Raw genomic sequence first — 24815 nt, 5'->3', positions numbered from 1 at the left:
CAGAAAGCATGAAGGCTTTCCCTGTTGTTACCTACACTTTTCTGCCAATCCCGCCTGACCTATGTCATTTAGTAGTGTGAAAATCTGAGCTTTGCATGCATGGAGTCACACTGGCAGGCGAGTTGGTTCCTTTTTGTGCATGGGCATATTCAGGATTTAGTGGTAGAGAGATGAAAGTTTGTGAGAAGTCTTTGATGTTTATCTGCCAATATTTTGTCAATAGACTTCAAATTTAAAAAACAAAATAAGAAAATTGGACCAGATTTTGATTGGCTAAACGAGACTTTAAACCTTCACCTATCCACACCGTTTCCCTTTAGGCAGTGGTGTGTAATTCTTCCCTTTCCTTATTACCTTATCCCTCTCTCTGCTGATGTCAGCAAAGGACCTTATTGAAGCTTAGTTACAGGTAATCTTGGTTTTGTAAAAATTAGCTGTCTTTTAGATCCCAGCCTGGGTGTATGTGCATTGTGCGTTTTAATCAGTAGCCAGTCACGCTTCCTGTCCACACTTAGTGCTTCCTCAGCAAACACTGAGTACAGTGTACTTTTTTTCTGCAGGCCGCTCTGTACCGCCTCAGCGGAGACTGGAATCCTTTACACATTGACCCGAGCTTTGCGAGCATTGCCGGTGAGTTGTAAATGACGGGAGTCACTGAAAAACATTAGCTCAGTTTACTAACTATCCATTTAAAGAAAGTACTACTCATGGCTGGTAATTTGAATAGCATTTAAAAGATAGCTCTCATATTTATTCAAAGGGTATAGAAAAGTAGGAAGTACAGAAAATTCTGTGTGGTTCGCTTGAAATTCAGATGGTGGAGTGAGGCTTCTACTGCTGGAGTCAGGGATGCCACTTTGGGGACGGGTGTGAGCTTTCATGAAGAGGTCATTAGGGAAGAACAAAAGCTTGAGAGGCTAGATAGGTATATGCTGTCACCTACTTGGTTTGTTTCAAACAAAATGAAATGAACAACAATGCCAACCAACCAGAGCTTCCAGGGACTAAACCACTACCGAAAGTCTGACTTGGACTGACCCAGGGCTCCAACTGCATATGTAGCAGAGAATAGCCTTGTTGGGGCACCAGTGGAAGGGGAAACCCTTGGTCCTGCCAAGGTTGGACCCCCAGTGCAGGGGAATGTTGGGGGGCAGTAAGGGGGGTGGATGGAGAAGCACCCAAATAAGGGAGGGGGAGGGGATGGGGAGCTTATGGACAGGAAACCGGGAAAGGGAATAACATTTGACATGTAAGTAAAAAAAAATATATCTAATAATAAAAAAAGAAATAGATCTTTGTGTTCCTAGCCTTTGTATTTCATGTTTTTTAAAAAAATTTTTTTGCTGTTTTTATTTTAATTTTTCCTCAGGAAGTACTATTTACAGAACTTTTTACAGTCTCAATATGTAGCCCTGGCTACCCTGAAACTTGGTATATAGGCCAGGCTGGCCTCGAACTTAGAGAGCTCCACTGACTTCTGTGTCGCCATTGCTGTGATAAAAGGTGGAGCCATCTCTCCTGGCTGTTCTGTTTCTTAATACATAGCATAGTTCATATTGCAGTTTAAAAGACATTAAAATACTGAATAAAATACATATATTTAGATTTACCACTTTTCGTCTATAAGAATTATTTACATTTTCTTAGGTTTCGAGAAGCCCATATTACACGGATTATGTACTTTTGGGTTTTCTGCAAGGCATGTTTTACAGCAGTTTGCGGATAATGATGTGTCAAGATTCAAGGCGATTAAGGTATTTGTGTCTTGTGTATTCTGGAGGGGCGGGGGGTTGGGATGGGTTTCTCTATGTAGCACTGGCTGCCCTGGAATTTGTGCTGTAGACCAGGTTGGCCTCAAACTCAGGTTGGCCTCAAACTCAGGTTGGCTCTGTCTACTGAGATTAAAGGAAGATGTGTCACCACCTCCTGGCCTCAGCATGTGTACATGTGTACGTTTGAAGCTCAACCCTTGCCTTAACAAAGATGTCAGGAGGCTGCATCTGAACTCTCATTACAGCACTGGCTGGATTTAGTGTTTTCAGTTTGTGCTGCTGAGTTGATTTCAGGGTTTCACTGTTTGCTCGTTTCGTTAGTAAAAAAGGAAAATGTCTCCACCTAACAATATTTTAGGTCAAAAGATATATGCGTGAAAGCCATGCAAAGTAGCTTAGTATATATTTATTAGTTTATGTACAGTGTAAGAGTGAAGATATATTTTCCCTTAATAACACTGTTTTCATGGGTTTCATTTAATCACAATTATTTTCTTTAACTCAGTAATCCATGTATAGATTCACACAGTAACCTAAGTAATCTGATCTAAACCTTTGTTCTGCGTATTCACTGGACCCTTCAGCCCTGATTAATTAGTCTTCTTTGGTTTTTAAATTGTTTGGGTGGCTGCCTGAGTTACTACCTCATAGGATTATGGTTTTGTCTTGAGCAAATGCTGCTTCCTGATGCTGCTCTCTCCTTTTCTTTTTTCCAGTGATGAAAATTGAATTTAGGGCTTCACATATGCTAGGCAAGCACTCTGCCAGGGAGCTATGTTCCCTGCCCTGATTCTCTTGTTTTGAGAGAAAAGAAATAGCTATGTGCGTGTGCACACGACTCTCAGTGTCTGTGCCTTATTTTCTGTATTTTGGTAACTTCTATGAAGCTTAATATATTTAAATCTTTAATATTTTCCTTTTATGCTGACCTCAGAAATTTCCCTGACAAGTAGAGAGTTTCGTTTAAAAAACATCTTTAACGCAAAAACTCTTATTTTAATATTTTAATAGGTTCGTTTTGCCAAACCAGTGTATCCAGGACAAACTCTACAAACTGAGATGTGGAAGGAAGGAAACAGAATTCATTTTCAAACCAAGGTATGAATCAGAGTTGGACCTGCTTACCACACACCACCAGTTTGTTCTGTGCTAGCATTTTGGTGGTTAGTAATAGGAATCTTTGAGAGAGAAACTTGGGAGTGAGTATTTTTAAAGTTAATGCTGACTTTTAATTGAAGCAGATTCAACATATACCTTTGAAATTCTCTTTCTCTCACTAATGAAAGATCTCAAAGCTTCGCTCAAGACAATCAGAACAGCAGTTTGTCTATCTAACAGGAAAGGTCTTCTAACCAAATTTTCACAGTGTTGTAGGAACAGCTATTTGTGTACTAGAGACCAGTGGAGTTGTAGCCTTTCGTTTTTTTTCCCTGTACAGAAACCATGTGCACTTGGTAACACAAATATCTATAAACTAACATCTTGTATCCTGGAGCCTGGGCCTAATGAATGGCTGTGAAGCCACTGAGCCTTGTGTAGACCTAACTAGTGATGCTCAGCACTAAAGGGATGTCCGACATTGTCCGTTACCATCGGTGTAAAGAACAACTTTGTTGCCACAGCCAGCAGCTAATGGCTTTCTGCTGCGTACTCCAGCAGTGACATTAAGCTTTTGCTTATGCAGATTCTGCAAACACTGTTGTCTTCAGAAGCAACTTCCAATGGCAACTCTATGCAACTGAAATATAAGAAAACCTGGTTTCCTTAGAAAATTTAGATGTTGGTAGAGACTTGCTGGGGGCCCCACAGACAGCTCTTTAGCAGCCACACAAAGGCAGCCCCAGGTGGCTCTGCAGCCTCTGTCTCAGGAGCGCTAATGCCTTCCTGCTGCTGGCAGCGTTTTCATGCATTAGGGACAGCATTTGTTTTATTTTGCAAATGTCTTCTGTGTTAAACCTGTGTAAGCGCTGCCTTATCCTCAGGGGCCAGGGCTCTGATTTTTTTCTTTCTTTTTTTCTTTTTTAAATTTAAACAGAATCTCACTCTGTAGCCTAAGTTGACCTGTTAGAACTCGCGATCCTCCTGCCTCTGCCTTTAAAGTGGTGGCATGGCACACATCCCCAACAAGCCCAGCTCGTGTAGTACCTTAAACTCTATCCTTTCCCACGGACACACAGCCTGGCCTCCTCTGCAAACTTACCTCACTTGAAATCTTTGCTTCCTGCTCTTTACTCTGTCAAATGTTTGTGGTAGAGCCAGGGTACTGGGGATGGGTGTTAGGGACTGAACCCAGGCTTGCCCAGTTAGCTAACTACCGTGTACCCCAAGCCATGGAGTTGAGATGTTGTTTGAAAGTTAACACCCACAAATGGGCTGGAATGTAGCCCAGTGACACGGCATTCATCTGTTGTTCACTAGGCCCTGGGTTCAGCCTCTAGCACCATGAAGGAGGGAAGGCAGGCAGGCAGAAGAACGCGGACTCCAAAACTCCTGGACTGTGACACCATATGCTGTGTTGAAGGTTTTTAGTTTCATGCAGTCCTGCACAGAACATGTGCAGTTTGTGTGAACTGAAAGAGCGGAGAAACAATGCCTACGTGTAACGCAGTCTTTCCATTTTAGACAACTCTAAAACGCTTTCCGTCTTCAGAGTACTTGCTCCTTCCCTGGTAATTACAGGGATGGAGAAGACTCCTACCTTGACCCCTCCTTCCCACTGTATTTTAGGAAACATTTTAAGCAATATTTCAGAACTCTATGCTCATGTGCCTACAAAAAGCAATTTTCTAAAGTGTATTTTGTTTTTTTTTTTTCATTAATTGTGCCTGTGCTTTTCACTGTATTTAATTCTTTTTTTTTTTTTTTAAAGAAAAATTGTTGGAATGTATTTCCCCCTCCTTTCAAGTATGAAGGGAAGTAGTCAAGGGAGATTAGTTAAAACAGTCATTGGAATGGTAGGAGGTACAGGACTCGGACTGAGAGCTTCTTTAATGGTAGACATAAAAGGCTGTTTAGACATTTACTTCATCTTACGTGTGCTTCCGACTTGAAATAGCATCCGGAATCATGGTGTTACAAAGACTATCATCTTTCTTAGCCACCTTTGGTCTAGTCTCTGTACGGGGGTATCATGACACGCCTTCTACTATGGACAAGAGTGGACCCTTACTCTGACTTCCCCCAGAATATACTCGGGCTTGGGGAAAGAAAATGCTCTTAACCGTAGAGCCCTCTCTCCAGCTCCTGTAGTTAGTGTTTTAGGAGACGGGATCTGCTGGTAGTTTTTCTTTTCTTTTTCTCCTTTCTTTAAAGGCCATCAGTAGACCTCTATCCAGGTCTAATAACAATTGTATTAATTCAGAAGATATCCATGTCTGTTACTTTATCACACAGACCATTGACTTTTTGTCTCATCTGGCTTTCTGTTTTTTGTTTGCTTGTTTGTTTGTTTTTCATTTCAAAGAGAAGTATGTTTCCTTGAAGTGACTCACATTTCATAATGGGATGGTAAAGTCAGTGAACTGTGTTCCTTCTCTACTCCACTTCTCCCAGGTCCAAGAGACTGGAGACATTGTCATCTCCAATGCATATGTGGATCTTGTTCCTACATCTGGAGTTTCCGCTCAGACACCTGCTGAGGTAGGCTGCTTAGGCTGGCACCCAGTGACTTCTGTGTGAGTCACGGTAATGTCACTTTAGGATTGTTCAGGCTACTTCTTTTAGCTATGGAAAGGCTCTTGAAGAAATGACACTAATTTAAAATTTATTGGAATGAAAAATATTCTCACAGCTTAGAGTTTTTAAAATCTTTGCAGAATATTGGAATATTTTAAAGTTGCCTCTTACTGAAGTAAGAGTGAGTCACTCATTTTTAATGAGAAATCTTTACAGGTATTTGGAGAAAAAAAAGGTGAAAACTTAAATAACCTATACTTTTTTATTGATGTAAAAGTTTGTATGCAGGGGGGTGGGATTAAAAAAAAAGTTTGTATGCAGATATGAAGATAACAGCATGTCTCATTTAGTAAAATATTTATATTTTAGTTAGGTTAAGGCTTTTGACAAAAATATTTATATTCTATGCCCAAAATATTAACTTAATAATGCTAAGACTTTCATATTCATCACCATGTTATTTCATAAGTAACAAGAAATTAACATAAGAATAATCTAAGATCAAAGCCTACGACACCTTATAGTCAGAAAAGATTAAAGGCTTCATGGAATTTACTCCTGTTTTATAAACAAAGAATGATGACCATAACTTGATTACTTGTTCAGTGTTTCTGAGCAGTGACTTACACGTGGGTACACAGTTAGTCAGTTTGTGTGTGGAGTGGTTGGGTACACTGACCTGAGTAGGCACTCGTGTGACTTTGTCTTCCTCAGTTGCTTCTCCCCCTTATCTTTAGACAGGGCCCATCACTGGGCCTGGGGCTGACCATGGCAGCTGGACCAGCTTCCCAGAGCGCCCCTGAGCGCCTTGCTGTGCTGGGAAGCCAGTCTGATTCCCACTGCTGGCTTACGTCATGTACCGCCACACGGCATTTAACACCTGTTTGGGATGCAAATCAGGACCTTATGGTTACAGAAGAGGCTTTTTACCCCTGCACCAAAGTATTGTTTTAAAATTACGGTAAACAATAACATTTTCTGGTAGAGTAAACCAGTTCTGGACAGTATACTGTGAGGAAAGTGTGAAATAAGCCTGTGTGAAAAAAACAACAGTTGAGGTCTGGTATATATGAGCAGGTTAAAAGTCTCTTTTAGCGCATGTATCTGTAGTAAGTTCTTTGTGAAGTTTTCAAGTAAAATTTCCTCTCTTTGTCAGGGTGGAGCACTGCAGAGTGCTCTTGTATTTGGGGAAATAGGTCGACGCCTCAAGGAAGTTGGACGTGAGGTGGTAAAGAAAGTAAATGCTGTATTTGAATGGCATATCACGAAAAATGGGAATATTGCAGCCAAGTGGAGTAAGTGATATTCATGACTTTTTATTATTCTAAGGTGACTTTTGGTGGAGATAAAGTATGTTTTATAACTAATAATAGCCCCTTTGAAAGCAGGTGAATCTGAGCTACATAGTTTTGTTTTTGTTTTTCATGTCTCAGGACATTCAAAGGCATACTTTTTTCTTAAATTACATATATGTCATCATTTGTCAATTCTCTCTCTCTCTCTCTCTCTCCTCTCTCTCTCTCTCTCTCTCTCACACACACACACACACACACACACACACATAGTGCATTCTATTTCTATTCATTTCTACTTCAGCCTGTTAACCTCTCCTCTTCCCTGCCTGCACACCATGTTGGTAGTGTGCTGGTGCAGATTCCTTAATGAATATGTGTGTGTTTGGGTTTTTATTTGATAGCTATTGAGAGAGTGCGTTTAGTGCTGAAGATGTACTACATGGTAGTGTTGGCCTAATTGTTTTATTATTTTATTGCATTCTTATATCTTTACCCTCATTCCACCTTAATCCCATCCAAATCTCCAATGCTAGGTTGGAGAGGAAGAAGGTCAGCAGAGAAAGGGGCGTAGACCTCTGTAGGCTACAGATGATTAGGTTCATTGGCTTCCCTGGGGCGAGCATTGTCAGAATACCCAGCAGACCATCACGAGCAAATGCAACAGCAATGGGCTCAGTGTAAGGGGAGCAGCAGCTGCCACAGGCCCTCTTGGGCCTCTCCCGTTTTTACCCTTTCCAGACTCTCCAGAGCTGGCAGAAAATCCCGCACTCCTAGAACATGAGACAATTATAGTTGACAGCTGTGAACACTGAAGCAGCCCATTTCCCACACCTGGGATTTAAACAAAAACATGTTCATATTACAGAACTGGGTTTTAAAAGAAACCAAAACTCACTCTGTCCTGGAGTGCTTTATGCCATGTAGAAGTCCTTGGGTTTGATCTGTAGCACTGGAGAAAAAATGCTGTCTACATGGATACCTTGAAAAATCATACATGTTTATTACTCATTACAACTAAGCAATTGCCACACATACTTAGTCAAACCCAACACCTAAAGCCTGTCTAAATCATTTAGAACCTGCGCAAACAATTTTCTATTTCTTCTTCTTTAAAACATATGTAAGTTTGTTTTAATATAACATTTGCTTTTTTTTTTTTAGGCACCATATGCTAATTATATAAAACATGGTTTGTATTAGTGTAGAGAGGAAAGCAACAATGTATCTGTTAAAAAGTAACCACAGGGAATCTGCTGTATTTTTTCCTTGTGGGAAACATTTGCGCCTGAGGAAGGAGAAGGAAGGCTGAAATGTGAGATGCAGCCATTCTCCAGATTCCAGCTAGCCTCATGATTCCCGAGCTAGCCCATAAGTCAACAGAGAGCACAGCTTGCTTTCTGTTTTCCTTCCATGTTTCTCCGGAGGAAATCAACTCTCCTCTTGAGGAGAAAGTGCATTAGCAGTTGAGTTATAGAGCATAGGCCTAGTAGTGCTCAAAGAGAGGGGTACGTGTTACAGAAACAACGAAGGGGCCAAGAGTAGGAGTGGTGAAGCTGGCAATATAAACTGTAGGAGTTCATGTTGAGGACAAGCGGCTAATCTAGGCAAGCAGGCCAGTTTCCCAGTGTGATAAAAGTGGTTAATAACCAACTAAGCTTTATCTACGAGACAGCGTGTTTACATTAGAAAGTTACCTGTTGTTAGCACAGTTGTCTCCACTCTATCTCTGTTGCAGAAAGAGAGACGTTTGACGTCTCATTAATTGTTAATTGTTAATTGTTAATCGCTGCCTGTCATCAGTTCTTCCACCGTACCCAGCAAAGCAAGCTGGGACACTGCGCTGAACCCCCGGGTCACAGAAGGCCCACCTTTGCCTGTGCTCCGATCGGCTTTATCTGTCAGCCTCATTTACTCTCCTCCGTGACACTGTTTTCAGTTCTGGTTCTGCGCTTGCTCTGTTCTCTATGTCACTGAGCCATGCCACAGTATTTGGCTGCAGTGAAAGCTCTTCTGGCCTATGGTGTGGTAGGAGGTGTCCCTTTTGGCAGCCTTTGTTGCATCGTGGTGGTTATTGATACAGAATAGATATTTAAAGACTACCTTAGGGAATATCTTGCCTCTACTTCCCCAGCAGTTTTTATGATGTTGATGCAGAAGTACCAAGTATTACATGTTTTATATTGTTGTAAGTAGCCCAGCCATGCTCATATCATGGTACACCAGAAACAGGATACAGGGAATGGAGATGGGTGTACAGGCTGAGTGTGGTGTCACTGTCTCTGAGCACATTCCAACTTAAGATCCCAGACCACGCTTGCTTTTTCCTTTCCCTCCCTGACAGAACCACAGCTCTGGGTAGAATGCGTGTATATTGGGGTAATCGTTTAAATCAAATTAAATCTAGTTCTAGAGAGAATGCTGACAATCAAATGAGACCCTGTTGGCATTGATTGTGGAGACAGAGTCATAAGTTTGCCACTTCTGAGGCCAGTCCCATATTTTTAGGTAGGAACAGGAGGGCTGTCTGAGTGAGGGCAGTATTGTCCCTTTCTGGCAGGGCTGAGAGAACTTAAAGGCCTTCCTCCTGCCAGTGAGAGGGGAGATCTAAAGCCTACGGTCAGAACAAGTCAGAGAGAGGGCCTTGGGAAGGGAGGCACTCTGCTCACGCCTTGGTCTTCATACCTGGGTGCAGCATTTAGGAATAGCAATATTCATACTTGAGGCTTCCTTACGCTAGAGGCCGAGCTCTTACCTGTCCCCTTTTCAAGAAGTGACTGTTGTGTCATTTTATTTAGTAGATTGGAATAAATGGCTGGAACTGAATGAACACAAGCCCTCATTCCCAAGGTTCTGTGCCATTGGTTATCTTACGCTTTGAACAGAGGCCATCCTTGTCCCTTTACTTTCTAGGGATCTTTGACTGGGGTGAAAAGGTAAACGTGGGTAAAATGTGGGTAAAGAAGTCTCTGAGTTCCCTTGGAATACACCCTTGCTCCTGATGCTCTTGTTGGACCTTGGTCATTTCTGGTTACGTGGCTCTTTTCCTCTGATGTGGGCTTAGCTCTGAGAAGGACCTGTACCGTGTCTGCTGGCAGTTAGGTCTGCGGCCCACTTTCAGCGTGCACAAGCCCAGGCTACAAGTTCCAGAAGCCATAGAGGAGTCACAGTGTAGAGGGATGGGATCATGTCCTTTAGAACCAGATGCTTGTTTTCTGCTCAGTAACTACTCTGTCTTTTGTTTTAGGGGTGAAATCTACCATTGAAGCATTTTACTAGAAATGATCATATTGGTTTAATTTTTAAAGCTCATTTTCCTTATGTTTGCCAAAGTTCACTGAATTCATTATGGAAAAACTTTACAAACTAATATGAGATAGCTACTGTGGGTAAGCAGTTGATATAGATTATAATTACTGACATCCTAGTTTTCTCCAGCTTTTATTTTGAAGGAATTATATTTAAACATGAGACTTAAAAAATGGTACCATGAGTACCATATGGGCTCTAAAATTTTGCTATAATTTATAGACAAAAATCAAAATTTTAAATGTTTCATAGCATTTTGTCTCTTTACTTGCACCATTGAGAAGTTTCTGTGTTACACATTTCATCCCCCCACATCTTACCAGTATTGAAAAGATCCAAATAACCATCAGCCCGCGTGCGTCATAAACTCATAAGGTTTTATGACTTATGGCCCATAAGTCTAATTCTTCCATGAGTGTGGTTTTTAAATCTTTTATTGAATATTTTTTTATTTACGTTTCAAATGTTATCTCCTTTCCCAGTTTCCTCTCCAGAAATCCGCTATACCATCCTCCCTCCCCCAGCTTCTAAGAGGGTGTTCCCCCACCCACTCCCTTCCTCCTGCCCCTTTGCCTACAGACCTGGCATTCCCTACACTAGGGCATTGAGCCTCGACAGGACCAAGGGCCTCTCATCCCACTGCTGCCCAACAAGGCCATCCTCTGCTACATATGCTGATGGAGCCATAGGTCTATCCCTGGGTACTCTTGGGACAGTGGTTTAGTCCCTGGGAGCTCTGGGGTGGCGGTGGGGTCTGGTTGGTTGATACTGTTGTTCTTATGGGGTTGTAAACCCCGTCAGCTCTTTCAATCCTTTCTCTAACTTCTCCATTGCGGACCCTGTTCTCAGTTCAGTGGTTGACTGCGAGCATCCGCTCTGTATTTCTCATGCTCTGGTAGAGCCTCTCAGGAGACAGCTGTATCAGGCTCCTGTCAGCATGCACTGCGTGGCATCCACAATATTGTCTGGGTTTGGTGACAGTATATGGGATGCATCCCCAGGTTGGGGCTGTCTCTGGATGACCTTTCCTTCAGTCTCTGCTCCACACTTTCTCTCTCTCTCTCTGTTTCTTCCTGTGAGTATTTTTATTCCCTCTTCTAAGAAGGAATGAAGCATCTGCTTTTTGGTCTTCCAGCGTCTTGAGCTTTATGTGGTCTATAGGTTGTATCTTGGGTATTCTGAGCTTCTGGGCTAGTATCCACTTATCAGTGAGTGCATACCATGTGTGTTCTTTTGTGACAGGGTTACCTCACTCAGGACGATATTTTCTAGTTCCATCCATTTGCCTAATAATTTCATGAAATCATTGTTTTTGATAGCTGAGTAGTATTCCATTGTGTAGATGTACCACATTTTCTGTATCCATTCCTCTGTTGAAGGGCATCTGGTTTCTTTCCAGCTTCTGGTTATTATAAATAAGGCTGCTATGAACATAGTGGAGCATGTGTCCTTGTTAAATTTTGGAGCATCTTTTGGGTATATGCCCAAGAGAGGTATAGCTGGGTCCTCAGGTAGTGGAATGTCCAATTTTCTGAGGAATCTCCAGATTGATTTCCAGAGTGGTTGTACCAGCTTGCAATCCCACCAACAATGGAGGAGTGTTCATCTTTCTCCACATCCTCGCCAGCATTTGTTGTTACCTGAGTTTTTGATCTTAGCCATTCTGACTGTTATGAGGTGGAATCTCAGGGTTGTTTTGATTTGCATTTCCCTGATGACTAAGGATGTTGAACATTTCTTTAGGTTCTTCTGGGTCATTCAATATTCTTCAGTTGAGAATTTTGTTTAGCTCTGTCCCCCATTTTTTGATAGGGTTATTTGATTCTCTGGAGTCTAAATTCATGAGTTCTTTGTATATATTGGATATTAGTCTTCAATCGGAGGTAGGATTGGTAAGGATTGGTGAAGATCTTTTCCCAATATGTAGGTTGCTGTTTTGTCCTAGTGACAGTGTCCTTTGCCTTACAGAAGCTTTGCAATTGAATGAGGCCCTATTTGTCGATTCTTGATCTTAGAGCATAAGCCATTGGTGTTCTGTTCAGGAAATTTTCCCCTGTGCACATGTGTTCAAGGCTCTTCCCCACTTTCTCTACTGTTAGTTTCAGTGTATCTGGTTTTATGTGGACTTCCTTGATCCACTTAGACTTGAGCTTTGTATAAGGTGATAAGAATGGATTGATTTGCATTTTTCTATATGATGACCGCCAGTTGAATCAGCATCATTTGTTGAAAAATTTGGTGTAATTCTGATAGATCTGCCTTTATATGTTATTTGAGTTTTTTCCCTTACTGCTTTTAATATTCTTTCTTTGTTCAGTGCAATTGATGTTTTGACTATTATGTGATGGGAAGAATTTCTTTTCTGATCCAGTCTGTTTGGAGTTCTCTAGGCTTCATGTATGTTTATGATCATCTTTTTCTTTAGGTTAGGGAAGTTTTCTTCTATATTTGTTGAAGAGATATTTACTAGCCCTTTAAGCTGGGAATCTTCCCTCTCTTCTATACCTATTATCCTTAGGTTTGATCTTCTCATTGTGTCCTGGGTTTCCTGGATGTTTTGGTTTAGGAGCTTTTTGTGTTTTACATTATCTTTGACCATTGTGTCAATGTTTTCTATGGTGTCTTCTGCCCCTGAGATTCTCTCTTCTATCTCTTGTATTCTGTTAGTGATGCTTGTGTCTATGACTCCTGATTTCTTTCCTAGGTTTTCTATCTCCAGGGTTGTCTTCTTTGTGATTTATTGTTTCTATTTCCATTTTTAAATCCTGTATGGTTTTGTTCAATTCCTTCACCTGTTTGGTTGTGTTTTCCTGTAATTCTTTAAGGGATTTTTGTGTTTCCTCTTTAAGGGCTTCTACTTGTTTACCTGTGTTGTCCTGTATTTCTTTAAGGGAATTCTTTATGTCCTTTTTAAGTCCTCTGACATTATCATGAGTTGTGATTTTAAATCAGAATCTTGCTTTTCCACTGTGTTGTGGTATCCAGGACTTGCTGTGGTGGGAGAACTGGGTTCTGATGATGCCAAGTGGCCTTGGTTGCTTAGGTTCTTGCCCTTGCCTCTTGCCATCTGGTTATCTCTGGTGTTAGCTGTTTTTGCTGTGCTTGACAGTGGCTTGGCCTTCCTGTAAGCTTGTGTTTCAGCACTCCTGGGAGACCTGCTCTCTCTCAGCAGGATTTGGGTACTGAGAGCTGTGGCACAGGGTCAGGTCCTGGTGTAGATGGAAACAGGAAGGAACCTGTCCCAGACTGCTCCTAGGTTCCTGTGTCCTGAGGGCTCTGGGTGTGTCCCTCGGAGCAGTAGTGGTGCTCTCAGGTGTGTCAGCACTTTTTTGAATCCAGCTCTTTCCTGGCAGTATCTGAGTACCTATTTACTTATTTCTAAAACCATCCAAAAGTTGTCTAGTAAACCCTTTCCATTCCATTCTGCTATCTAACGGTTGACTGAATTAGAGGCTTAGGGCTGGGATGCAAGCTGTGCTTGAGGACCTGGGTTCTAATTCCCAGCACCACACAACAAAGTGAGTAAGAGTAGGAGGCTCAGGTAGCCTACAGAATTGTTTGTGGCTGAAAGTTAAAGCAGTTACACTGATCTGAAGTTCGGAAGTAGAAGCATCTAAAGGTAGATAAGTTTTTCCCTTTAACTGAAGCTAAGAAAACCCGATCCCGGCTTATGTGTGGTGTTACTGTCTGTGTTTAACTCAGCTAGTGTCAGTCAGAGTAGAGAAATGATATGTTTGTTTATATGGTGTTGCCCCATAGGGGTCTTTTCTCACTCAGGGTTACTAAAGTCAGAACAATTCTGAATTCCAAAGACATCCAGGCTAAAAACTGATCGGATTATGGACTGCACGTGTGCATGTGGTAGTGAGCGGCTTGGAAAGATGAGCTTTTATCTTTAGAGAATGGGAAGACTGATTGATTCTGCGGATAGTTCAGTGTTCATGTGACATGGCCTGCCCCATTGGGTTGGAAACTATGGGTGTGAAAAGATTGGAAGAAAGGAAGACCGAAGTCAAGGTCATGATAAGGAAGGACAGGGAGAGAGGACCATTGTGAAACTATTGCTAAAATAGAACCAACCTCCTCAAGCGCTAGTTATGTCTGGATATCAGAAGACAGAAAGATGTCTGGGGCCAGACTCAGGTTTTGAACCTGTGTTCTTGAGTTTGGTGACTCATCGCTGAAACTGCAGTGAAGAGGAAGGGGTTTGCAGGGAGCAGATGAGCTGTGACGGCAGAGCTGTGGGCAGTCACGGTTTGGGCTGGACTGTGGGCTGTGTGCCTAGAGCTTGTGGCTGAGTGACAGCTGTGAGCAGAGTGCTGGAAAGCACAGTTACAGCGAGTTAGCTTGCTTCCTTGATAATTCCTGCAGGAAGAAAGCAGAATAAAAAACAATGGAAGATTGTCTGCCGTTCCTGTTCAGGTAGAATTTGGCTCACAAGCTTCAACTGTATGATTTATTGGGATGCTAAACATGTAATCCACATTGCCACAGAGTGAGTTTGTTGCTAGAATATTTTATAGTTGTGAGATACATTCAAACTGTGGACACTGTGAGTACTTACTATATCCTACAGATATCATGTGGCTGACCAGAATGCCTTCTGTAGTTATTAGAGTTATACGTTTAAGCAGTCGGTTTGGAGCAGGTTGGCTTATTTTCAATCTCATGTCTATACTTCTTTACATTATATGAACATGTATAAAATTTTTACCTTTATATCAAGATCATACAAATACTATGTTTTTGTTTGAATACTCTTTATGAAGTGAATTAGTTGACTTTTAATGATATACATTGTAATTAAGTGTCCAAAGCTAACTACATTATCTGGACCGAATCCAGGCCTCTCTTGTGCACTGCATGACAGTGATGGGTCAAGGATGTTCTTTGAATATTAGTGTGCATACAGTTTGGAAACTTGTTACCATGTGCGTGGAAGGAAGGGGATAGATTTTAGAACTGGCACTCCTTGCAGATGAGAATCCGCCCTTCTTGAGGAAGCCATTTGACCATTAAAATCTATAAGCTCTGGTTTGGAATTCATCTTCTGAAGTCAAATCCGATTAACCTTTAAGATTTTTTTAGCCTAAGCATTAGTTGTCTTATATTTTCAGGCAAGATCTTGTTTATAGCCTAGGCTGACCTCAAACTAGAAACTCCCTTGCCTTAGCACCACATGTAGTTGGATTATAGGCATACGCCAGCACCCCAGGCCTGTACACAAAAATTTAAACATGCCAATTCCAGATTTTGGGTTGAGATTCAGAAGTGTCTCATGAATTTCAAGAAAACAACTTGTCCTTGGAAAGAATCTCCTATCCAGTTGTTAGTCAAGGAATTTCCCAACAGTGACAGCCGCTGCTGTCCAGTGCACTTCCTGACTATGTGCCCAGAGAATAACATTGTTCCAAAGGCCATCTGTCCCCTGTGTATATACCATGTGTTCTAACATCACTTACAAATTATTTTAACAATAAATTTTGGCCTAGAGATAAGACTGCAAGGATTGTGAAGAGAACAGTTATCTTTCATCTAGCACTTCAAGTTGTTAAAATTTTATCCCATTTTATAAAAGTATATGTACTTAAGGGTAACTTGGAGACACGGTGTTGTAGGGGTGAATGATACTCTGTTATTCCAAGAACAAAGACATTGGCTGATAAGGAGCAGTTATCAATGTCAGGAAGTTAACATTGATAGAGTGTCATTATCTGCTCTAACACCTCATTAATGCTCCACCATTTGTCCCAATAGTGCCAGTTAAAGCCAAGGAATAATAACAGTAGCAGAAGCAGCAGTAGCAATGGAGAGAGGGGAGGAGTCCTCTGGGTCTGGCCTGGTCACACACTCCGCACTCAGTTAAGTCTCTGGCTGTTGGAACCTGGATACACCTGTGTTTCATTTGTTACCTTGATGGATTGGGAGAATATTCATTAGTTTGTATTTATTTGATATTATTCATGGTTGGGTTTTTGAACTTTTGGCCAAAATAGTAGCAAAGTATTGTGTCCTTGCAGTATTCTTTTTTCTTGTTAAAAAAAAAAAGGACCTTATATTTTAGTGGGACTGGCAGTTCCCTTCTGTAATCCTAGCATTTAGGAAGAAGATGTAGAAGGATAACCCACAAGTTTGAGGACAGCCTAGGCTACTGGGTGAATCAGTTTTTTCATTTGTTGCTGTCGTTTGGTGCATAAAGCAACTTCCTGTCATCCCTTTCACTCACCTAACAGTTACTAATATTTCTTGTCAAAGAAGTCTATGGCATCATGAGGTGGCGGATGGATTTGTGCTCACAAAGACCTTGCCATCCTAGGCAGCGCAGTTTTCCTTCCGTAGCTCTGCTGTGATTTTACCTTGCCTTGTCCCTGTGCAGGCGGTGAAGCAAAGCTGAAACATTTCTGAACTCGTTTAGAGACTCGGTGATCATAAATTTGATCTGTAATCAGTCATAAACACGGTAAACTCCGCCATTGACTGGGAGTGCACTTTGTGAATTTCTGTAGTGAGGTTACTTGTAACCCTGCAGATATCTGAGTCTAGAGGATTACAGTGCAGAGTTCTCCCACATAAACCAAACCCAGTGAATTTGAACAGTTTGCTCCGTTACCCCAAACTTTTATATTCTTGCTAAGAACCATTTTTTTTTTGTAGTGGAGTTAACTATTATCTTTCCAGTTTCAAGTCTCCTGCCTGCTAATGGTGAGCACATAAGTCTGAGCGAGGGAAAGTGTGAACAACCACAGATGCTGCTGACCAGGAGATAGATTTCCTCCTTTACTTTAGGGTTAATGTGTGTGAAGTACAGTTTTATTACTGAGTGGAATGTTTATGTGCACTCCTCCTCCAAGTGGGCCTTGGGCAGAGTTGTGCAGAATTAAAATTGCAGATGCTAAGTCTGTTGGCTGGCAGAGGTTTGCTTTCTTTTAAAGTTCTCATACCCTCTCCTTTCTGTCCCCTTCCATTATCTTTCTGACTATTGAGATAACATGTACTATGAAAGTGTGTTCATGGGAATCCCTGTAAGATCAGGCCTTTGCTCTTTGTTAGACTCCTACTGCCTCTGCCACCCCGTCTAACAGTCACACTGGAAACTGAAGGAAAAGAGTGAGGCAGCCTAAGCAGAAGGCCCTCCCTGCTCTCTGCCCTTCCTGTTTTCTTCTTCTTTTGTTGTTGTTTTGTTTTCTTTCCTTGGCAAAATTCTCTTCCGTGGAGACCTAGGGTGATTGGGTTCTGTTTTCAGCAATTGCTAAGCAGAAAGGTAGTTAAGTGCTCTGGGTGGTCTTATGCATTCTCAGTTCTCCTTATTAGAGTTGGGAGCTCTTTGCATCCTTTGGGTGGGTGGATACAGCTGCCCCAGAGATAGAAAGAGCACACGCACGAGGCTCACACTGCGTGTGCTGACTGGGTTTTCCTGTATGCACATCAGTCATAGGGGAGACAGCTTAGACATCATACGTGTAGCTTCAGCAAAGCTCTGTAAATGTTATGCAGAAAGCAATGGAGTTAAACTCTTAAAAAATGTTTTTTCAGTTTGTTTCTGGGACAGTTAACCTTTCTATAAAGAAGTTTAATGGAAGAGAAGCTGGTTAAACAAACAAACGTCCATTATAGCTTCCTCTTGCAGTAGATGGTGATTAGCACATGACTTACAAGTGGTCACTGCACTCAGAGTGAGCGACTCTGCGGCACTCAGTCCTAAAGGGATGACTGCATCAAACGCCTTCCCTCAAGGCTCAGGGATCTGGGCAGAGGAGGAGGCGGAAATGGATGGCTCCAAGGAAACAGCACACTTGTGCCACATATGAGAGCCCCAGACACACATGAACTCAGAGACCGTGGCAGCACGCACAAGGCCTGCACAGGTCTCAGCACTAAGAAAGGGAAGTGCACACAATGCCCACCCTTACTTTTTATTGTTTTATTTTGTTCATTGAGATTTTGGAGTAGGGTCTTTCTACATAGACCTGTCCTGAAATTCACTATGTAGGCTGGCCTCGAACTCACAGAAATGCACCTGCCTCTGCTTTATAAATGCCGGGGTTAAAGGTGTGTGTGAACACGCACAGCCCAAGAAGCTATTTGCAATTGCAGTAGATTCATGCTGAGAAAGTAGACTGTGATTAGGTACATTAACCACACCCCAGGGCAGGTCCTGTGTCCAAGGTATTGGTCAGAACAAAATGAATTCTCGGCTGGTATGTGTGAGTTCATGTGCTTTTTGTTTTGTTTTATTATTTTTTGTTTGATTTTTTTTTCTTTTTTTGAGAGAGAGAGAAAGACCATGGTATGGGTAAGGATGTGTGGGAAGAGTGGGAGAGAAAAAACAAATTGTATGAAAATAATTAGGAATAAAATTATCATACATTATGACGTATTTGTGAATAACTAGAGTGTTACTCAAATTTAGCTCTAAAATCTTGCTGCTCAGGGGTTAGAAAGTTTGGAGAACGTGATGAGCTCTGAGCAGCCCCACATGCTGCTACTGCACTAACATTCTATGCTGACTGACTTTAAAGTCCTTGGTTATACACAGCCCAGCAGCTTCACTTCCCTTTAGTAGCTTGTTCTACATTTAACTCATATTGAGTATTTCTATCATGAAATTCTTCATTAAGGAAAAACTGCTAATGGCTTGACTGTTTTGAAGACCTTTCTAAAGAGTAGGACTTAGAAGCTCCACCTGATGGAGCAGGAGGTCACTGTAGGAAGTGCTGTGAGTTGGGGCTCAATCTTGCACACCGTGTGAGGTCCTGTCTCTAAATGAAGAGAGTACGTGTTCTAGAAGTACAAGGATAGAATACACAGACATTACCTAACTTGGAAACTCTAGCGGTTTCCATTTTGTTTGGCTTTTTGAGGAAAAAGTGACACACATTGCTTTCCTGTTTTCCCAGCCATTGACCTGAAGAACGGCTCTGGAGAGGTTTACCAAGGCCCTGCCAAAGGTTCTGCTGACACGACCATCACAATTTCTGATGAGGATTTCATGGAAGTGGTCCTGGGCAAGCTTAACCCACAGAACGTAATGTTATTAAAGTTTTATTTATGAAGTCTATTCTTAATATTCTGATTAGCAATTAATTTTTAAAATTACTATTACTATTTCAGTTAATTATTTTTCAAAAGATTTTTTTAGGGGGTCTAATTCCTGTTTACTATTTACTAAAACAATATAAAACCCACACTAAGTGTTTTGAATATACAGTTTGTGGTGTAAAATTTGTGTGTGATTGGTATAAGATTTCAGTTACCAAAATTTTGGGATATTTGCAGTTTTTACTGGCTTAGGATCTGTAATTCAAAAATTAGAAATCTAAAATGCTCTGAGATTAAACAAAAGAACAAAAAAATGATTTGCACTTCTCAGGAAGTTTCAATTTTTGAAACCTCTTTGAAGTCAGGGTTTTGTATTAGTGACATTCAGCCAGTATACAGCATTAATAACTCATTAAAAACCCAGAACTAGGGTATGTTACTAATATTCACTGAGTCACTGAAGTTGACGCATTCCAAGGAATGTCAGTACCCTCTGTGACTATTAATATTATCTGAAACTGTTACCAGTTTTTAAACACAATTGAAGTAGCTAATAAAGGAATTGTATGGAGGAGAAAAACTTGTTATTTTCAGTTTGTGATTATGTTGCTTGAAGTTCCAGTCTTGTTATCTGGTCCTTACAGTGAGTGGGCTCTGACAAGTGTTTGAATGCACAAGTATTAAGAAACAACTTCCACATAGTAACAAACTCATGAAATGAAAGAATTGAAGAAAACCTGATTAACAGCTATTTACTTATTTATATGCTATGTAGAATACCTGTTTATAAAATATCTCAAAAGTGAGAAACTGTCTGAGAAACACATCTGTTACTCAGTCCCTGTGAGAACCACCACGGAGAGAATTGGGAACAACAACCAAACCAACTTAGGTTGTTGTTTCCTTTCCAGGGTGCACAGCTAAGGGGTTTTGGGTTTATACATCCACAACAGGAGAGCAGAAATAGTTGCAGCCACACCCTGTGGGCCTCCTGCCTCAGCTGCTCTGCTGACAGAGTGCAAGTGAATGTGACCAAGCGTCTCTCCTTGTGAGACACTTGGACTTGTACCAGTGTCAGTCAGGTGACACTTACTCAGGCCCTTAGCACTATTACAGCAGCCAGTCCCAGAGAATTTTCCAAGTAACAAAGCCAGCGTTAACAGTTAATGCCTGTCCCTGATAGAGTCATTGCCCCATTATTACCATATAGTGTGCACCAGCTCTGCTGTCTAGACCACCTATCTGAATTGTTGGAGTCCCCAACTCTTGGTCTGTGGTTTTAGGATGTTATACTGCCCAAACCCTAGTAGTGATGGTCAAAAGGATCTACAGGAACCTGTGGTGCCAAACTCAAGATTGCTTAACAAACCAATATCCCAAGAGACATTTTCAGGAGAAATTTGGTTTCTAAGAAGGCCAACCTCTGAAAGTAGTTGTGATGTCTACTCTGCCATGCAGCATAAATCTCCATGTGAGATCACATATGAGGAACAAACGCTGCCCTAGGGTACGTCCTGACTGTGGTAACTCATTAGTAACAGGGTTAGAGAGATGAGTGGCTAAGAACGCTGCACTCTTGGAGAGGATCCAAATTCAGTTTTGAGCACCAACATCAGGTGGCTCATGGCTCTAGTGCCAAGGGAACTGATGCCCTCTGGCCTCTTTGAGCACCTGTATACATAAAGTCGTGCAGGTATATACACATATACACAGTAAATCAACCAATCAATCTTTTAAATAAAAGAGCTCAAAAGATCATGGCTGAATGAAATTAGGAAGACATGCAGGAAATAAATGAGATATTCTGCAAAGAGGAAGAAATCTTGGAAAACAAAGAAGTCAATAAGATACAAACTTTAGTCAAAAGTCCCAACCAGATCAAATAGAGAAAAGAATTTAGTGTGAAGAGAGGCCTTTCAGAATGTCACAATCAGACATAGGGGATAAAATGATCAGGAGGCTCAGTGTGTGTGAGCTGCCATGAAGGCTTCAGACAGCTGTGTCAGTGCATGCAGAGAGAGCTCAGGGTCCGGATAGAAACCTCTCAGTGCATTTGTGGTTGAAAACTTCCCTCATGTTGGGCAAGGCATGGGCATCCAGACCAGGACTCAGGCTTCCCAAATGATGTGGTCAGGAGGAACACTCAGTGCCACACAGTGGGACCGTCAGAGTACAGCTCAGAGGAGGACTCGTCACACCTGAGGAGCTGAGAACTCACAGGTGAGCCCTCAGCGGCCCCGTCAGACGGACAGGAGGGTGCAGTGGAAGTGCTCCAGAGCAGGAGAGCATGGGAGGATGCGCCTCAAGGCCGGAGAAGAAGTAACTGCCAGTGAAGGTGATGCCTTCTCGCCCAGCTCTCCTCCAGATGCAAGCAGCAGGGAAAGACGTGAAGACAGCAGCAGTGTGGAGGTGCCTCAGGGAGTATCCCGCCTGAGAGTAGAGAGGAGGCACCCTCAGGAGTTAGGAAGTGTAAGTCCTACGGAGCAGATGTATAAGAGAGTAACAACATGCCGGTGTGGTCAGCCACCAAACTCTAACCCGATGGAAAGGAAAAACAACGAGCAGAGAATTCAAAACCAGGAGAAAATCAACATCTCACCAGCATAAGCATAGTAACCAAATGTAAACGGTTATACTTCAACTTAAGCACATGGACTTGTCGAATGAATTAAAAAACAAGGTTCAACAATGTTCTGTTACAAGAAACTCATTTTACTAAGTAAAATCCCACATGAACTGAAAGAAAAATGGAAAGATGACATTGCAGAGTAAATAGGAATGGTGAGTGGGACAGTATGTGGCTGTATTTGTATCTGAAAAAGGAGACAGAGACAAAAACAGATGAAGTTCACTGTTCAATGACCAAAAGTCAGTTCATCCGATTATAAAGGAGTGTGTATCTCATATTGGAGCACTGAGTTTTAAAAAACACTGTTAGATTTAAAGAAATGATAGGCTTCATACAGTAAATAATGGGAAAGCGCTGTGCCCCACACAACAGTGAATAGATGATCATTTGTTCAGAACAAGTGAGAGTTAACCCTATTGTAGAGCAGCTGTTTCACAGACCAGATGACTCAACATTGCGGATCATCCAACAGGAACAGGATACGCATCCTCTTGTCAGCAAGTGGGACTTTCTGTAGAATAGACCACATATCGAGCTATCCTCAATAACACCCCTTAAAGTGAAAACACCAGGCCCAGACGGCCGAGTGTTCCCCGACTTTTCAACAAGAACTAACAGCAGTGCTTGCCAGGCCAGGAATCCTTCACACTCAGTCAGTGAGGAGAGCATCGCTCTGTTACTCAGACTTGACAAGGACACATGCATCATAGATAAACAGACTGTTCTCTACAGAAATACTAGCAAGGCAAACTCAACATGTGTGTGTGTCTGAGGGAGCACGAAGACAGACGCACAGACACACACACAGAGCCAAAGAAGTCATTCACCATAGTCACATTTATTTTATCCCAGGCATTCAAGGATGATTCACCATATGCTAATATGTCATCATATCAAGAGAACGAAGGGAAATCATATGACCATCTCCATAATGCATTAGAAAGTATTTGGTAAAATTCAACATACCCTTCCTGATATGAGTCCCAGCAAATTAGACAGAGAAGGGACAGACGAGCACAATAAAGGATGCATATGACAGACCACAGGTGATCTGACGGACTGGGGAAAGCTGGCGCATGTAAGACCGGGAGCAGTGCGGGAGGTTACTCTCCCCACTCCTAAGTGCTAGCCAGAAAGAAATGAAGACATGCCCTAAACAAGGTGTGACGGAGGAGACCAGCAGACATGGGAAAGGCTCATGGGCCTCGACCCTGCACAGAGAACTACAGGCATCTAAGGGGTGCTGAGAGATGGAGACGTAATCTTACCCTGGGAAGAGCCCCAGGTTGATTATCCAATACCAAGTGATCAGCCTGAAAACACACATACAGGCAACATTAATTATATGGACTGTGTAGGTTGCATTTATATATTTAAGAATAGACTCTGTGTGTGGATGTGGGGGTACCAGTTAAAGAAATAGAGTTCATATGAGAGAGAGAGAGAGAGAGAGAGAGAGAGAGAGAGAGAGAGAGAGAGAGAGACAGACAGAGAGAGGGAGAACAAAAGGTGTGTATGGGAAGGGTAGAGGGATGAAAGGGAAGGGAAGAAATGATGTAATTATATTTTAATTTCAAAACCCTTTAAAAAAGACATACAGAGGACTGGAGAAAGCTAAAATATTCATTTTTGCATGTTTTTAAATGTAGAAAAACCTAGATTCTATCAAGAGACTTAGAAATGTTAAAATGTGGAGGGTTTAAGAATTCATCTAATATGCCAGCCTTCTGCTTGCATATTATTTAACTCACGTGACAAGGGTGTGTTACCGTCCTGAGTTTTCGGAGACATAGGGGCTGGAGCTTCAGGAGGTTCAGTGGTTTGCCCAGGTTCACGTTGCCAGTAAGTGACAGGGCCTGGGCTCATCCAGTCTTCCCATGCTGTTACCTATCACCACAGTGTGGTACTGTTGTATTTTGTATTATCTGTGGCCACTGTGTGGTGCAGGTGCAATTAGCATCTTCAGTTTGCTTTTCAAATTCTGAGTAGAATAGTTGTATTAAGGAAGAATGCAATGTAGTCTTCTATTTAGGTAGCCTCAAGTCCACATGTAATAACGGAGTGAAGTCATAGTACAGATTCAAACAGTATCACCAAGCCTGTCAAGTCAGATAACAGTCTGTGATTTCTCGAGATGTGTGGGGGTCTTTTGTTCTTAGATAGCTAAAATTATGTGTGCCATCTATAACCATTAAACTCTTATCGGTAGACTGAAGCTGCCTTCCTTGTCCAGTTACTAACTCACCTGCTGTCAGCCTGAACACCGTCCTTTTGAAAGAGATGAAGAGTAAGGCTAACTGTTGGCCTTCTTCCCTCCCACTCTGCAGGCCTTCTTCAGTGGCAGACTGAAGGCCCGAGGAAACATCATGCTGAGCCAGAAGCTACAGATGATTCTGAAAGACTATGCCAAGCTCTGAAGGACCCACTGTGTGCTTTAATAAAACCAGAATCATTACGTTCTGTCCACGCAGTCGTGCTCCGGCCTTCTTTGAAACGATCCATGGTAATGTGTAGCAGAAACTGCTTAACATTTTCAGATTCAGATAACTTTCAGGTTTTCATTTTCTACTAATTTTTCACATATTATTTTTACAAACAACTGTAATCTAGCTAGCAAATAATTGTTCTGTTCATAGATCTGTATCTTAATAAAAAAAAAAAAATCAACCAATCTGGTTTCTCTAGACTTTGTAATAGTGTTAACACTGAATGGAGAATTGAATGAATAAAAGCCACTTTACCTTGTCTCCCTCACTGCTTCTCTCTGCATTGATCCCCTGTATTTCATGAATTTCCCAGTAAATCCTCGTTTTCTGCTGTTAGGATAGGCTGTGCCTCAGAACAAAGTCTTCGTGTTCTCAAATAATTCTTTGATCCCCACTGCTTGAAATTTTATATTTTCACCGTGCTTTTAAATCCACCAAAGATAGGACATGATTGCTTCATCGGTGGCCTGGGATCATTTAGTCTCTCTCTAGCAGGCATGATCACACAGCTGGGCCCTACTTTTGCCTTGGTGCAGTGTTCCTGGCACCAAGGGAGGCTTGTCTGCAAAGGGAGGGCTGTGTGGATGCCAGGCCGGGGTGGAGGAACCTGCGG

General features: G+C 41.8%; 1 protein-coding gene across 1 annotated transcript in view; it reads left to right on the top strand.

The window, feature by feature from the left end:
* Hsd17b4 (hydroxysteroid 17-beta dehydrogenase 4) overlaps positions 1 to 24463 on the top strand; it is an 82320-nt gene extending 57857 nt beyond the window's left edge. The window contains exons 17-23 of the mRNA XM_032885529.1: positions 561 to 630; positions 1648 to 1754; positions 2784 to 2870; positions 5325 to 5411; positions 6604 to 6742; positions 18946 to 19073; positions 24044 to 24463. Coding sequence (XP_032741420.1) covers positions 561 to 630; positions 1648 to 1754; positions 2784 to 2870; positions 5325 to 5411; positions 6604 to 6742; positions 18946 to 19073; positions 24044 to 24133 — 708 coding nt within the window. The 3' untranslated portion in view covers positions 24134 to 24463. The remainder of the gene's footprint in view (positions 1 to 560; positions 631 to 1647; positions 1755 to 2783; positions 2871 to 5324; positions 5412 to 6603; positions 6743 to 18945; positions 19074 to 24043) is intronic.
* Positions 24464 to 24815: the final 352 nt, after the last annotated feature.

This window comes from Rattus rattus, chromosome 15 (genome assembly GCF_011064425.1).
Source record: "Rattus rattus isolate New Zealand chromosome 15, Rrattus_CSIRO_v1, whole genome shotgun sequence".
Taxonomy (NCBI): Eukaryota; Metazoa; Chordata; class Mammalia; order Rodentia; family Muridae; genus Rattus; species Rattus rattus.
Note: the sequence above shows the minus strand (reverse complement) of the source record. Positions and strands in the feature narration are given on the sequence as shown.